The sequence below is a fragment of the Momordica charantia genome (genome assembly GCF_013281855.1).
Source record: "Momordica charantia cultivar OHB3-1 chromosome 5 unlocalized genomic scaffold, Mcharantia_2.0 BLBB01000005.1, whole genome shotgun sequence".
Lineage (NCBI taxonomy): Eukaryota > Viridiplantae > Streptophyta > Magnoliopsida > Cucurbitales > Cucurbitaceae > Momordica > Momordica charantia.
In genome coordinates, this window is record NW_028275163.1 from 20,361,699 (window position 1) to 20,375,950 (window position 14,252).

At 28.2% G+C, this 14,252-nt stretch overlaps 1 protein-coding gene across 1 annotated transcript; it reads right to left on the reverse strand.

The window, feature by feature from the left end:
* Window positions 1-3,649: 3,649 nt before the first annotated feature.
* On the reverse strand, window positions 3,650-6,996 carry LOC111021566 (WUSCHEL-related homeobox 12-like). The gene is made up of 3 exons (XM_022298583.2): window positions 6,423-6,996; window positions 5,779-5,954; window positions 3,650-3,857 (listed from the first exon to the last, which is right to left on the reverse strand). The coding sequence occupies exons 1-3, from the start codon at window positions 6,955-6,957 to the stop codon at window positions 3,840-3,842; spliced, it is 729 nt and encodes a 242-aa protein (XP_022154275.2). The 5' UTR covers window positions 6,958-6,996; the 3' UTR covers window positions 3,650-3,839.
* Window positions 6,997-14,252: the final 7,256 nt, after the last annotated feature.

Below are 14,252 nucleotides of genomic sequence, written 5' to 3' on the forward strand. Positions count from 1 at the left end.
ATATTTCAAAATTATATAAAAATTTTGGAAGTAAGGAACTCAAGTTTTGTTTCTAGTTCATGTTTCTAACTTTTTTTTCAAATTTTAAATAAGATATTATTTTCATCATTTTTATTTTTAAAAGTCATAATTGAATTAAAAATATAAATATAACATAAATAATTTTAAATTTTAAATTGCATATAAACTTTTTACATTTTTTTTAATCTAAAATTTTAGAGAACAAGAAACAAGAAATACTTACCCAAGGTATTTCTATTTTATTTTCAACAAAAAAAAATAATAAGAAACAATTACTAGACGTAGGTTTTTCCTTTTTTTATAAAAAAAAAAAGATAGAACACGAAATAAAAATTAAGAAACCATAAACAATAAACAACAACATTAGCAAGATGTTTTACTAAGATGATTTATAGAATATATATTACTTGAAATTAGCATATTTGTATATGGTTAATAAGGTATGCATCATTTTTTTAACACAACAAATGGAGTTGGAAAAATTCGAACTTATGACTTGAGTTGGGTACCAATTACTGTTGAGTTAAGCTCATGTCGGTAATAAATGATCAACTTTGACTTCTTCATTTATATTATCCCAACATGTAATTTTATTTCTACATATTTGACTTGTTATTTTACAAAATCTTATGAATTGTAAAGTTAGATAAACTATGTTACATGCTGCAATTCTTACACATATTGGTTTAATTTTTGCTGTCTAAAATTGGTACTTGCAACGATTGGGAAACTACTTGAATTCAATGAAGTAATAATCTTGAATCCTCTTATGTTTGCTTAATTTGAAGGAAGTCAATTAATTAATTCAAGTACTAATTTTGGCATAAATATTTTATATAATCTCTCTTTTCTTAATTTATACAATTTCTCCAACTAATTGTCTCCTAAACTCCCTTTTTCACATTATTTTGTTTGATGGCTAATCTATTTTTAAAATATGAGCGGTTAAGATCACACGTGGAAAAGAAAAGTGACATTGCATAGATTTATAATTATACACGAACTACAATTGGTTTTGAAATGAAATCTTATGAATATTGATATGGTATCAGAGCTCAAAAACTCAAACGAACATCCGGTCCAAAAATGGAATCCGACCAAGATCGATGAGCCAAAAAAGCCACCATCTTGAGGGGCATGTTAAGGAGATGAAACCCACGAATATTGATATAAATATAGTCCAGTAGCCTAAAAAAACATTTTTTTTTCCTCTCATTATCTTCTCAATACACATATTTTACATTCACTCATATATACATATAAAGACAATTGATCAATCTTTTAGATTATAATTTCAGTTGTTTCAATGGATGAAAGTTTCTAGAAAACTATTTTGAGAGCAAAATATCCTGAAAATAGTGTATCCCTTTTAAGTTTGGTATAAAATAACATTATGTTGTTTTAGGATTATTGTATATTTTTAAACCACACATAACATCCAATCAAACTACAAATATAATTATTTATGAAAGAAAGAGTATATTTTCAAATCTAAACATTATTTTTCATTTTTTTTAGTGTAACATGTTGGGATCTCACGATCATTTAGTTGGAGATATGTGACTTAACTAGTTGAGCGATATTCATGTTAGACTATAATAAATTTATTATTTTTTTAAAACAATTCATTAACACAAGACTTAAAATGAATAAACCACTACTCAACCAAAAAGCTGAAGCTGATGGATTAGGTAAATTTAATTTATATATTGGATATCTGAGAAATTAGAAAGAAAAATTTATTGATCGATCATGTTTATGTTTTAAGGGATCATGTATTTAATAGTTATGAGATTTTATAAGTACATTATAACGAGTAATTTTCTGACAAGAAACGCCTTATTCTCACAAGTATCCTTTGACCACGTAATAATATTAATTGGTACGTTATAAACTTTTATTCACATTTGGAAAATAATTAATGCTTTCCTTATGTGAAAACAAACTATTAGGCACAAAATTTTATCATTCTTTTCAACGCTTTGCCTTTTTATCGATGATTTCTTGACATAATCTTTATGGAAGGTATATGGCGTAAAGAATCTACTTTTCTTAATGTTACTACTATTTATACCGATTCAAGAATAATTTGGTAAGACATTTATCATCATATCTTAAAGGTTGATAGTTCGATCTTGGTTTGACTCTACGAAATTAAAATTTTCAGAACTTTCTCATTTATCATCATATGTTACTAAAATTTTCTCAATTTCACCATATCAACTTTTAAGTTGGTGACCTTATCAATTTTAAAAAGTGCACCAAGAAAGCATCCTCATAATGAAAAAACCATTATCAAGGATCTATAATGCAGCAACATATCAATTTAATTAAAAGGCTTACAACAAGATAAATACCTCTTTTCATTGGAAAAAAAAAACAATTTTTCAAATTGATTTTTTTTTTTTTTTTTTTTTTTAAGGATGACTCATTCATTCTAAAGGTATATGAAAAATATACAAGTAAAAGGTGGCTAAACGAAAGCGCTCCATTTCAAATAAATAATGAAAATGTCGTAATTATAAAAGAAGGAAAATTTAGTAGATCCGGAAGAATCAACCGTTTTGACATCGAATGACAAATATATAAGCTATCAAATTTGTGGCAAGCTAAACTATATAGCTTTAGTAAATGAGGTTCGCTAAAGCCCATTAGTGTATATAATGTGTCACACCAGGGAAAGTATAAGCTTGTGAAGATTAAAAAAAGAAAATCGAAAATTTGTGATGATTTATAAATATAGCAACAACTTTTAGATTTTATATAAATATGGCAAAATATTTGAAATATGATTTTCAAAGATATATTTATACGGTATATGCTTAGTATATCATTGGTCTATTAACACTCATAATCGTATATATATATGATATATTATAGATATTATCAAGTATATCGTTGTTTGAGCTTTGTGTATTCATTAGGACTTTTGCTTTTTTCTATGTGAGATGGGTCTCTGGATTTTGCAAAATTATAAAAGTGATTGCTACTTTTTCAAATTCCTATTAATTTTTTTTGCTACTTTTCCCTTTGTGCCTAAGAAAATGTATGAGTTGAATAGTATATAGCGGAAAAAATTGTGATATTTTATATCATGAATATAGAGCAACGAAGCCACCTATTTAAAGTATTGCAAAACTCAACCGTTCATAACATTACCTACCTCATTAAAGATCAAGATTTGAAACGCCCCCCCTTATTCAACTAAAAAAAAAAATACACCAATTAACAAAAAATAAATTCAAGTATAAACATTACCTATTGATAAATTTAACAGTCATTCCACATTTGTTGTACTAGAAGAAAAATCAATCAATCCAACAATCACTTCAAAATTTAATTCCATCACAAATTCTCGAATCGAACCGAAAATTCCGGTCGCACATCCATATAACATCAAGCCTAGCTCAAATTACCCTAGTATTATAAACTTTTCCATAGGTATATAACGCAGAAATATGTCCTTTTTCATTAGGGTTTTTCAAGAACCAAAAGAAATGGACTCCCAATAACATAATTAAACACACAACCACAGAGAGAAATATGAGACACATATTTATGTATATATAATATAATATCCAAAATGGGTATGTTTGTAAAACTTTATTATAAAGTTCTTTTCTTTTTTTTAGATCCAATTTCCCTGAACATTACACAAGAAAAAACAAAACCCAAATTAATTAAACATCTCAACACCCAAAAGAAAAAAGCCAAAAAAAGAAGGAAAAAAAAAAGCAAATTATTTGAAAAGCTGAGATCTCTTTTGAAATTTTTGTTCTTGTTGGTAGGCTGCTGCTGCTGCTGCTTTATTTCCTAACTCATGTCGGTCTTGAAACCTGTGAGACCAAAATTCCACACAAATAATCTTAATATCATCATTTGTTTTGTTTTTTGTTTTTTGTTTTTGCTTTTTTTGGGTATTTTTTGGTTCATTCATTGAATATGAACACCAAATTATGTGAGGAATTAAAAGGAATATGAAAGATCATGCTTGCCACTTCAACAACAGATCAAGTTTTCCTTCCTACACACAGACAAACTTCATGGAATCCTGGAAAGTTTCTTTTCTGCCAAACACATCCCCTCATGTTTCTTTTCCTTCTCTTTTTCTATGTTTTGATTTGATATTAAGGAAAAAAAATAGGTTTAAATGATCCCGTTTTGGTCTCTAAACTTTTGGGTTTGCTTTATTTTAATTCACGAACTTTAAAAGTATCTATTTTTTTTTCCCCGAGACCTTCAAAATGTCTACTTTACTCGATGAACTTTAAAAAAATAACAACTTTTAGTCCTTGACATATATTATTTTGCTATTTATCCCATTCTCGTCTTCCCATCTATATGTGGTTTAAATACATGTCCAATATGGTACCAACATGAACTTAGCTCAGCAATAAATGACACTTGTCTCTGGTCATGAATTCGAATCTTACCACCCCACTTGTTGTACTAAGAAAAAAAATATATATATATACACATCCATGGTAACACATTAGTACCCTATGAATTTGTAAAAAGGAAAATAAAAGTGTGGATTAAATTAATTCAGGGTTACTTTTCCAAAGTTCAAGAACTATATAAAATAGGAAAGTTCATGGACTAAAATATAAATAATCTAGGGAGAATGACAAACAAAAGATTGATGTTAGATCGAAAATATTGTCAATATAAATATAAATATTAATAATAAGATTTATAATTTATAATTTATTTGAGAAGTGAAAAAATGACTATGTTTACCTTGACATCTCCATAAAAGGAGATTAGAATCTTGAAAAAATGAGTGGCCAATGGGTTCATATTGCTAGATATATATATAACTCCAATTCCAAAGTTTCTAAGTTTTTTGTTTTGATATTATTTTATGGTGTATATTTTCTTTTTCCTAATTTCCAATGAAAAAAGATTCCTAGTCAATTAATCTGCATCATTTGGATTCATTTGCATAAGTTATACACCATATTAAGGTATGTTTAATTATACTTTTATGACTACCAAATTTCTTTTCAATTAGACACATAATTAGGCATATACAAGTGTTTAAATTGCTTAATTTTTCTTGCTAATTTCTTTGCACATCTTATATATATTTAATTAACTTATCTACCCGATCCTATTCCTACGAATGCCAACATAAACTTAACTCAGCAGTAATTGACACTTGTCTCTAACTAAGAGGTCATATATTCGAATCATCCATCCCCACTTCTCCTACTTAAAACAAGATTTTATCTTAGCTCTACGAAAATATAATTCTTTCCCTAATCTTTCTTCACACATTCTTACAAGTTTATATCTGTATGCACCTACTTTCACACCAAGTTCCTCTTTGCAAATATTTTCTTTCGCTAATCTCACAACTCCACCATTTTCCCTCTATTAATTAATTTCGTCAATACTTCCAAAAAAAATACATATTAGAACCACCAACAACGTAATTCAATTCAAACATAGCTCAGTAAATAAGACACCAATTATCTTGGTCGATATCTCAAAGTTTCAATCTTTTATCTTTTTTAACCAAAGAAACAACCAACAACAAAGTATATATCTAATTCATTAGCAAAACCACCCATTTCAATAACCCACTTCAAATCAACCAGAAACCCAAGAAAAAGAATCTCTTTGTAGTTTTGTTTGGTTATGATCTTGCTAGTTTGTTCCAATTGCTAAAGAGATTGAAAAGTTCAAAACTTTTAATTAACTTGTTTCCAAGAGAGAGAAACTAGAGAAAGGGAGAAGTGGGAGTTTAAGTACCAGAAAGTAGCTTTCACCATGCTGCAAACTGTGGAGAGAGATTCCAAATTCATTGGTAAGAACTGGGAGTCCTGATGAATGAACCAACACTGCCTCTTCTCCAAACATTGCCTTTATGTCCACTGCCCCTTTTGGAACTTCTGTTGGAACTCCATTTATAAATATTATAATATAACCTACACCCAAAAAATAAATAAATATAAGAATTTAAGAATTTAAGAATTTAAGAGTTTATATTTTCTTGCAAATTAAAACCCCATCAGATCGACAACCGAGGCACAGCAACATCAATCTCTCAGAACTTCCCGTGAAGTGTTTGTAATAATTTAAGAAAAGAAAAGAAAAAAAAACATACACAAAAGTCTGTCTCTTTGATTTTAGTGTTCAAAAATTCCAGCTCAAGAACGAACTGTCACATCATCAGAAAGTTTGCTCTTTTGATGTTCTAACAGTTCAAATTGTGGAGAGGAAAAAAAAAAAGAGAATCCAAATGGGAAACTCTCTCATGGCCATGCATAGTTCTAAAAGACCTTGAAAATGAAAGAGGGTTTGTTTAATTTTGTTAATTTGGAAGAATAAAGCTCAATAACATGCATTGTGAGTGAGATTATTAATGTTTTAATAGGTTGAATTATGTTGATTACCTGATTGGAACTCTAGGTTTGAGGTGATTTCTGAAGGACAAAACGGCGTCGTCGTCACCGCCATCTGATCAATTTCGGAGAAACCCATCTGGCCAGACACAGGAAAGAAACTGCTGCCGCCGTCTCCACCGACTGTGGAAGCCGAAGGGCAGCCTCCTCCGCCAGCCAGGTAGGAAGAGGAGGAGGAAGCCACCTCGGCGAAATTCATACCGCCGCTGCTGCCACCGCAACCGTCGTAGTGAATTGCAGCGGCTGGGGAGTGGTGGCCAGCGGCGGCCTGGAGCTGGCGCTGGCGGCGGCGGGAGCGGGAACGGCGGTTCTGGAACCAGTAGAAAACATTGGCATCTCCAACGGAGCCAAATTTTTCAAGCAGCTTTCTTATCCTCACAGTTTCATCTTTGGGAGGATTGACCATGCCGCTGTTGAAGATGGACTCAAGGATCAGAATCTGCTCCGGCTTCGGCGTCCACCGCGATCTCACCGGCTCCGCCGCCGCCCTCTCCGACCTTTGCTCGTCCCCGTGGTTCTTTTCCATTACAACAACAAAAAAGAAGGAGAAAAGAAAAAAAAAAAAAAAAAACTTTCTGCTGTTGTAACGCACAAGCAAAAATAAATAAATAAATAAAAATTCTCTCTTTCTTCTTCTTCTTCTTCCACTCTCTTTAAAACCTAGAGATCACAAATTTATAGATAACAAGATTTTTCATTTGGAATATATATATATATATATATTGGTAAATTAATTAATTAATTAATTACCCTTGGTGTTTTGGAAAACTATAATCTATGCATTTACTCCCCAACAATATTCTTGATTTTGACAAATTTTGGATTCCTTGGATGATAAAGTTGTCTTTTCACACTTCAAGGGTTAGCTAAGGGTGCAATTTTGTTCTTTTAAACTTCTCACTCTTTGGTTTATTATTAATTTTATATATTTTATATATTCTTTTGAGAAGTTGAAATTATATAGGTGAGTAAAGAAGGTGTTGGGACTTCATTTTAATTGAGTTTATGTTTGTGTTAGAATAATACTAATTAATGAATACAAATTTGAAGATAAATTATATACTAATATAAAAATACTTAATAAGATTATTTTTTAGATAATTATTTTGTTTTTGACAATTGGCTTATAAACCGTACAATTTATATCCATGTGTTTCTTTGCTTTGTGTTGTTATCTATTTTTTTTTTAACTAAAAACCGATAATTATTAAATTTTTGTTTCTATTTTTAAAATTTCACTAAAATTTCAAATGTATATGGGTAAGAATAGTTTTTTTTTTGGGAAGAAAGACATTACACCATTTTAAAAATATGCAAGAAATATACAAAGATAAACTTAGAAAAAAGCACTCTAGTTAAAAGAGATAGAGGAATGTCGTAATTACAAAAAAAATATATATATATCTCGATTTGAATGATCAAGAGGAAGCAACGGTAAGAATATTAGTGAAACACGTACAAAGAAAGGAAATTGAGAGGAAGTACATATAATTTTTTAAAATACAAAACTAATAGTAAAATCAATTATCCAACTCTTTTGAGTTTGAAATTAAAAAAAAACTATTATTTGTTTTGTAAGAACAAAGTTTCACTAAAAATACGTTTGGTTAACAATTTTGTAGAAGTTATTTTTTACTTAATTTGTTCTTGTGAGTAGCTCATTTTTTCTCTCTCTCTCTCTTTTTTTTTTTAAGAATAGTTGTGTTGTTTTATCGATTTTACACAGTTATTTACATATCATTGTTCACTGTTCCAAAAATATATAGATTTCATATATTGAAGAAAAAACTATCAAAAAAATCCTTGAGTTGGTTTTCAAGAGGTATTATTTACTTCACTTGACCAATGTAATAAGACTCTAAAATAAACCAAAGCGAGCATAACTTAGCGGTAATTGACATATAAACTATGAGGTTGTGAGTTCGATCCCCCACTCCCACATATTGTACTAAAAAAAATAAGACTCTGAAATAAGTAAATTTAGTATATATTCCAACATGAGCGTAACTCGACTGGTTAAGACATATATTATTAATCAAAAGGTTGAAAGTTATAAGTTAAGACATTAAATTATATGTTTAGTCCCTAAACTTTTAGAGTTATGTCTAATATGCTCTTGAACTTTAAAAAGTGTATAACAAATTAAATACCTATTAGATACCTCATTAAAATTGATAGTTCATAGATATCTGAGTTATACAATTTTTAAATTTAGGACGAACTTGTAATTTTACCTTAATAATTTTATTTACTTTCTAAACCAATCAATTAAACTAATAAATCTCAGGATCTAAAATTATTGTGGATGTGACTATAACGTTTCATTTCAATTAAGGAAAAATATCTTTAATCTGTGCGGATCGCTAATTGAACAAGATATATATATTAATAAACTTCTTTTAAAGGTGGTAGATTAATTTCAAATTTCGATTCAAAAATATTTGAATTATATTACTAGCTAGTATTAAAAATACAAACAATATTAGATGAGAAGTTTGATGGTCCTCTATAATTTTGCTACATTAAGAAACGAACAAAGTTCATCGCGACTTTTATAAGTAAGATATATTAGATAGTATATTGTAAAGATAAATTCACATTAATTTAGGGCTAAAGCAAATAATATCATTATACAACCTCTTATCCTAACCTAAGTATTAATTATTATTATTATTATGTACATCAATAAAGTAAATTTTGATGGAGCTAGATAAATCTTTAGGGAACATGAAAACGACAATTTATCTTGGTTTTCCAAAAGCAAATGAATATCCATTTTTGGTTGGATAAAGATCATATAGTAGTAGCAAGATTATTTGTCTAGCCCTAAAGCTAGGCCTAAAGTTCAAGTGGGCATCATTAAGAATGAACAACCCTCTTCCTAGCTTCAAAATGATTATTAACTTGTTTAAATCAACATGCCACATGATTCTTCCCCATTTTTACAATGTGTAACGCGATTAAGTTCCCCCGTACAAAATCTTAAGTAAAAATATTGATGTGTGATAGCTGCATCCTAATTTATGTTGGGAGATGTGATTAGCATGATCTCAGTTAAAGATAGAGAATAATATCTCACGAATGTTGTAGGTTATCGATGATATTTAATCTTTGTTAGAGATCTTTTTGGTGAAATCAAAGGCAAACCATAGTGGCTTAAACCTAAAGTGGACAACAATATCATACACCAAAGTAGGAATATGGAGAGGTCCGTTATAACAAAACTAATACTGTTTTTCTCTCTTTGTTTTGGTGTGGTGAAGTAGTTTCAGGGCTTGATGTTGACACGCCCAACGTCCAGGTTCGAGTCTCACTTCTGTTTGTGTTAGATAATGTTAATTTGTTGGTAATGTAAACATAGTTCATTTTTCAATCAATTTTAATCTCTACAAGGGGTTAAGCTGAACGAACAGACGATCTCTGTCTTCTCCTTTGTCATTTTTCAATCAATTTTAATCTCTTCCAATATATTGTTGGTAATGTAAACATAGTTCTACATCAACTAAAAATAGAAAGGTTCGTGATAATAAAAGAAGGATAACATCTCTATTGCTATAAAGTTTTTTTTATTAAAAAAAATGTGGGCTAATTACCAGCTGAAATGGACAACATCTAATTTTTTGAATTTTAAAAGATGAAAATATGATGATAATCAAAAAGTCTAAAAGATTCCTTTTGGGGTAAATAATATATTTTATTTCATTTACTTCAAAGTTTTGACTTTTTTAGTCTTATTTTACTTCAGTTTTTCACTTTTGGTCATCAAATTAATCAGTTAGAATTCAAACACTTTGAAAGCACATAGCCTAATTAATTGTCAAATTAAAAAAGGTTTTGGAAATTGTAAGAATGTTGGGAGGTTCAAAAGATAATATAGATTGATTTAATTATATTGATGAGGACTATTAATATGGTGCATGTGAGTAAAAATACCAATAATTGTTTATATTAAAATATTAATTAAAAGTGATTCAAAATATTATATAATTATATTAGTAGGAAATAATAGATTAGTATACATTAATTAGAATATTAAATAATGATATAACTAATAAAAATATTTATAGTAAATTTGAATATAGTTCCATGAATAAGGCCCTTGTTACCGTAACGAGACTAAAAATGAACCTATTGTCTACAATTTTGTGCCCGAATATGTTCTATTTTTCTATTGTTTCGTTTAATTGATTTATCATTATTGTTGTTGTTTTAGTTTAATAGGATGGAAGATTCATTCACCTAATATTAATAATAAGTGTTTCTGAGTTATATTTGTATTGAGAAATTTTTATTTTCATCTGCTGCATAAATATAATATTAAGAGAAAATTCACATAAGTGTTTTTTTTACTGTCTTTTAATTACATTTGAATTTGAGTTTGAATTGTGATATTTTTTTAAAATATTTCAAACTTCCTTCTTTATAGATGCTGATCTAGAAAATAATTTTTGGAAATTAATTTTAAATTTTTTAAGATAAATTATTTTTTTAGTGCTTTTTTTTTGCTAAAACTAAAAATTTGGTTAATAAATTTTAGAGTGGTGTCTAATAAGTACTTCAACTTTAAAAAAATTTCATTAATAATTAATAATAACTTTAAAAAATATTTTATAAGCTCTTAAACTTCATGTTATATATTTAATAAATCCTTAACCTTTTAAAACCGTGTCTAGTATATTTTTGAACTAGTAAGTTTGTATCTAATAAGTTCTTGTAACTTCTACAAATCTCTAAAAAAAAAAAAATCAAGAACTTGTGTACATTAATGTAAAATATATATTTAAAAAAAAGTAAACTTTACCATTCATTTCAAACGCTAATAATGAACTATTTTTCTTTTTATATTATATGCTTTTTAATCCTTACCAAATTCCTAAACGTTTTCTAAATATATACCCAAGGTGATGGTACTTTAGTAAAGATTTCTTACGAAATAAGAGAGATTTTAATTAATTGTAGGAAAAAGAGAAAGATTTCATTCAGAACATTAATTATTGCTACCATAGGCTTAATCATTTTGTTTTTTCCCCCTCTCTACAATCAAAACTTACAAATTCTACCTACCCTAAAATTTTAAATGAGTTAATTTTAATAATAAAATAATGAAATTGCAAAAAATATATAATAATAAAAAATAAATAAATAAATGAAGGGTTAAATTAATTTATTGCCTTCATTAAGGGCTTTTCAATAAAATACGTGTTCAACTAGTGATTTTATGCCATCTTCCCGAATTTCAACGCTTCCATTTTTCCAAAGCTCCAAAACGTGCTGTTTATGGTAGCTTTTAGAGAAACTTAAAGTTTTCCAAAAATGTACTACGGTGTGTATATTAGGGTTTAAAAAAAATTTATAATAATTTATAATAATGACTGTTATATTAAATATCAAATCAAGATTTTGTGAGTTTGATTCCTGTAAAAAAAAAAAAAATAGTAGTCAACATGACTTATAGATCAGCAGTGGTTTCAAATTGATTTAGTTCATAATCTTTAAAAGATTTTTATTAAGTTTCTAGACTTTCAATTTCGTGTTGTGTTGAATGAGTACGTTTTTGTCTTCAACTTCATATGCTCTTTAAAACACTTATGGGTGCACCGACTATATTTAAGGATTATACTTGATAACATATAGTTAACCCATGTAAGTGTTAAACGAACAAACGGTTAAGGATGAACGAACCAAACCTCTCACTCTGATACCAGGTTAAAAATGAATAAATCACCACTCAAACCCAAAAACTTAACCTAATAGGTTGGGTAAATTTAATTCATATATATAGATTCTCAACACGAACATTAGAGACTTTTTATTAGACACAAAATTGAAAGTTGGGTACATAAAAAGGTGGGACAACATGAGCATATTTGCTCAAGGTTATGATATCTTGTTCATTCCCTAAAGATCAGATGTTCAATCTCTTATCCCCGTATTTTTGTTATACTCGGAAAAAAAATGCAAAAAGCTAATAAGACACAAACTATATAATAAAAACTTTTTACAGTATAATGATTGAATAGACACATTCTTACGTATGTCAAAGCAACTGAACTTGTTAATTTATCTTTAACTATTTCAATTTTATAAATAAGTGGTTTATTTTTAATTACTAATTCTTTTAGGATAAGCGGTGATTAGTTTAAATTCCTACCCTCTTATTTTCTTTCAAATTGGTATTAATATATAGTTCGCGTTTGTTGGGTCTTCTGAATCAAATTAATATCTGGTGTGTATATCAAGAATATATTTTAAAAAATAATGAACATACCCATAACCTGTCGAGCTTTAGAGTAATTCAAGTGTAACATTCATATTAGTGATATTTTATGGTAATTTTTATTATATCATCAATATTATTTTTAAGATATATCAAAAATACGAATTAAATACCTAATATCAATGACAAATCGTCAATTAAACGTATAAAATATCTATATATGTCAGTAAATCTCTAGATCTTAAACGCTTCTAATTTTTAACTCATGCAAATCGAAAAACATGCCATAAATGCCTAAAATTTGTTCGTATTAATTTGACACATTCCATATATATTCTCAGCAATCCTCGTCACTCACTCGAATACTAACACGAGAATCGATACACACGAAAGAAAATAAAATAAAATAAAATATTAAGAAAGGGCCAGAAAGGTAATTAAATGAAAGGAAAAAAAGAAAGAAAAAAGGGAATATTGAGATTGTGTGAAAGGTAGACAACAATAAATGAAGTTTAGGGTTTCGGCGGGGGAAAGTGCATGTGAAAGCATGCATGGAAAGCCGAGTCACTGGAAAGAAACTCAATTTTTTATTATTTTCTTCATTATTATTATTGTTATTATTATTATGTTAAAATACTATTTTTTGCATTACTTTCACCCTTTGACTCATTTTAATCATTTTAATCATTGTACTTTAAAAATATTCATTTTAGTCTCTGTACTTTTAATTTCGGTTCATTTTAATGTTTATATTTTGAAAATTTTCATTTTAGTTCATGTACTTTTGAAAAGTGATAATTTTAATCTCGCTTTTCAAAATTTTAGCATAAATTTTACATCTAATGAAAACTTTTTTGCAAAAGTAATGTTTACATTTTAAGAAATATATTAAATATAATGTACGTGTTGAAATTGTGATAGAAAAAATGAGATTAAAAGTAAAATGAAAGGATCAAAATGGTCACATTTTAAAAGTATATATTGAACTAAAATAAATACTTTTAAAGTATATATAGAGACTAAAATGAACCAAAGTTAAAAGTTGAGCGATCACATTAGTATTTTAACCAATAAATAAAAGAATATAATTCATAATCAAATATATTTGTTTTTTTTTAAGGAAAAATCCAAAGGGAATGGTCAAAAAAATCGTGCAATAATTTAATGGGAATGACGTTAGAGAAGAAACATATGGCCATCAGTGGCAGAAGCTCTAAAATTATAACAACAAAACAAAAAACACTGAAACTTTTTAATATTAATAAACTAGGAAGTGGGTTAGAACTCGAACACTTTCTTTAATTAATCTTTTTTTTTCTTTTTCTTTTTCTTTTTCCTTTTTTGTGCCATTTGAAGGAAAAGAAAAAAAAAAAAGTAGAAGAACATGAACCGACTCTGTTCCTCAGCCGCGGTTTCCTGCCATCTGTGTTTCATTGTTTGTTTTTTAGGGTGCAATGTCCTCTGTCTTCTTTCTCTCTCTTTTACACGTTTAAAGAGAGAGACATGAAGATCAACTTTATTCTATTTTCTTTTTATATTACTCACTCGACTTAATGGCTACCGTGGTTTGTGTTAAGGATCTCACATCGACCCATCGAAAAAAT

Bases quoted from the DNA above. Each gene is read 5' to 3' on its own strand.
- LOC111021566 (XM_022298583.2), bottom strand. From the start codon at position 6,957: ATGGAAAAGAACCACGGGGACGAGCAAAGGTCGGAGAGGGCGGCGGCG. The intron at 5,955-6,422 runs GTAATCAACATA...TTTTGGGTGTAG, and splicing joins AAACCTAGAGTTCCAATCAG to GTTATATTATAATATTTATA.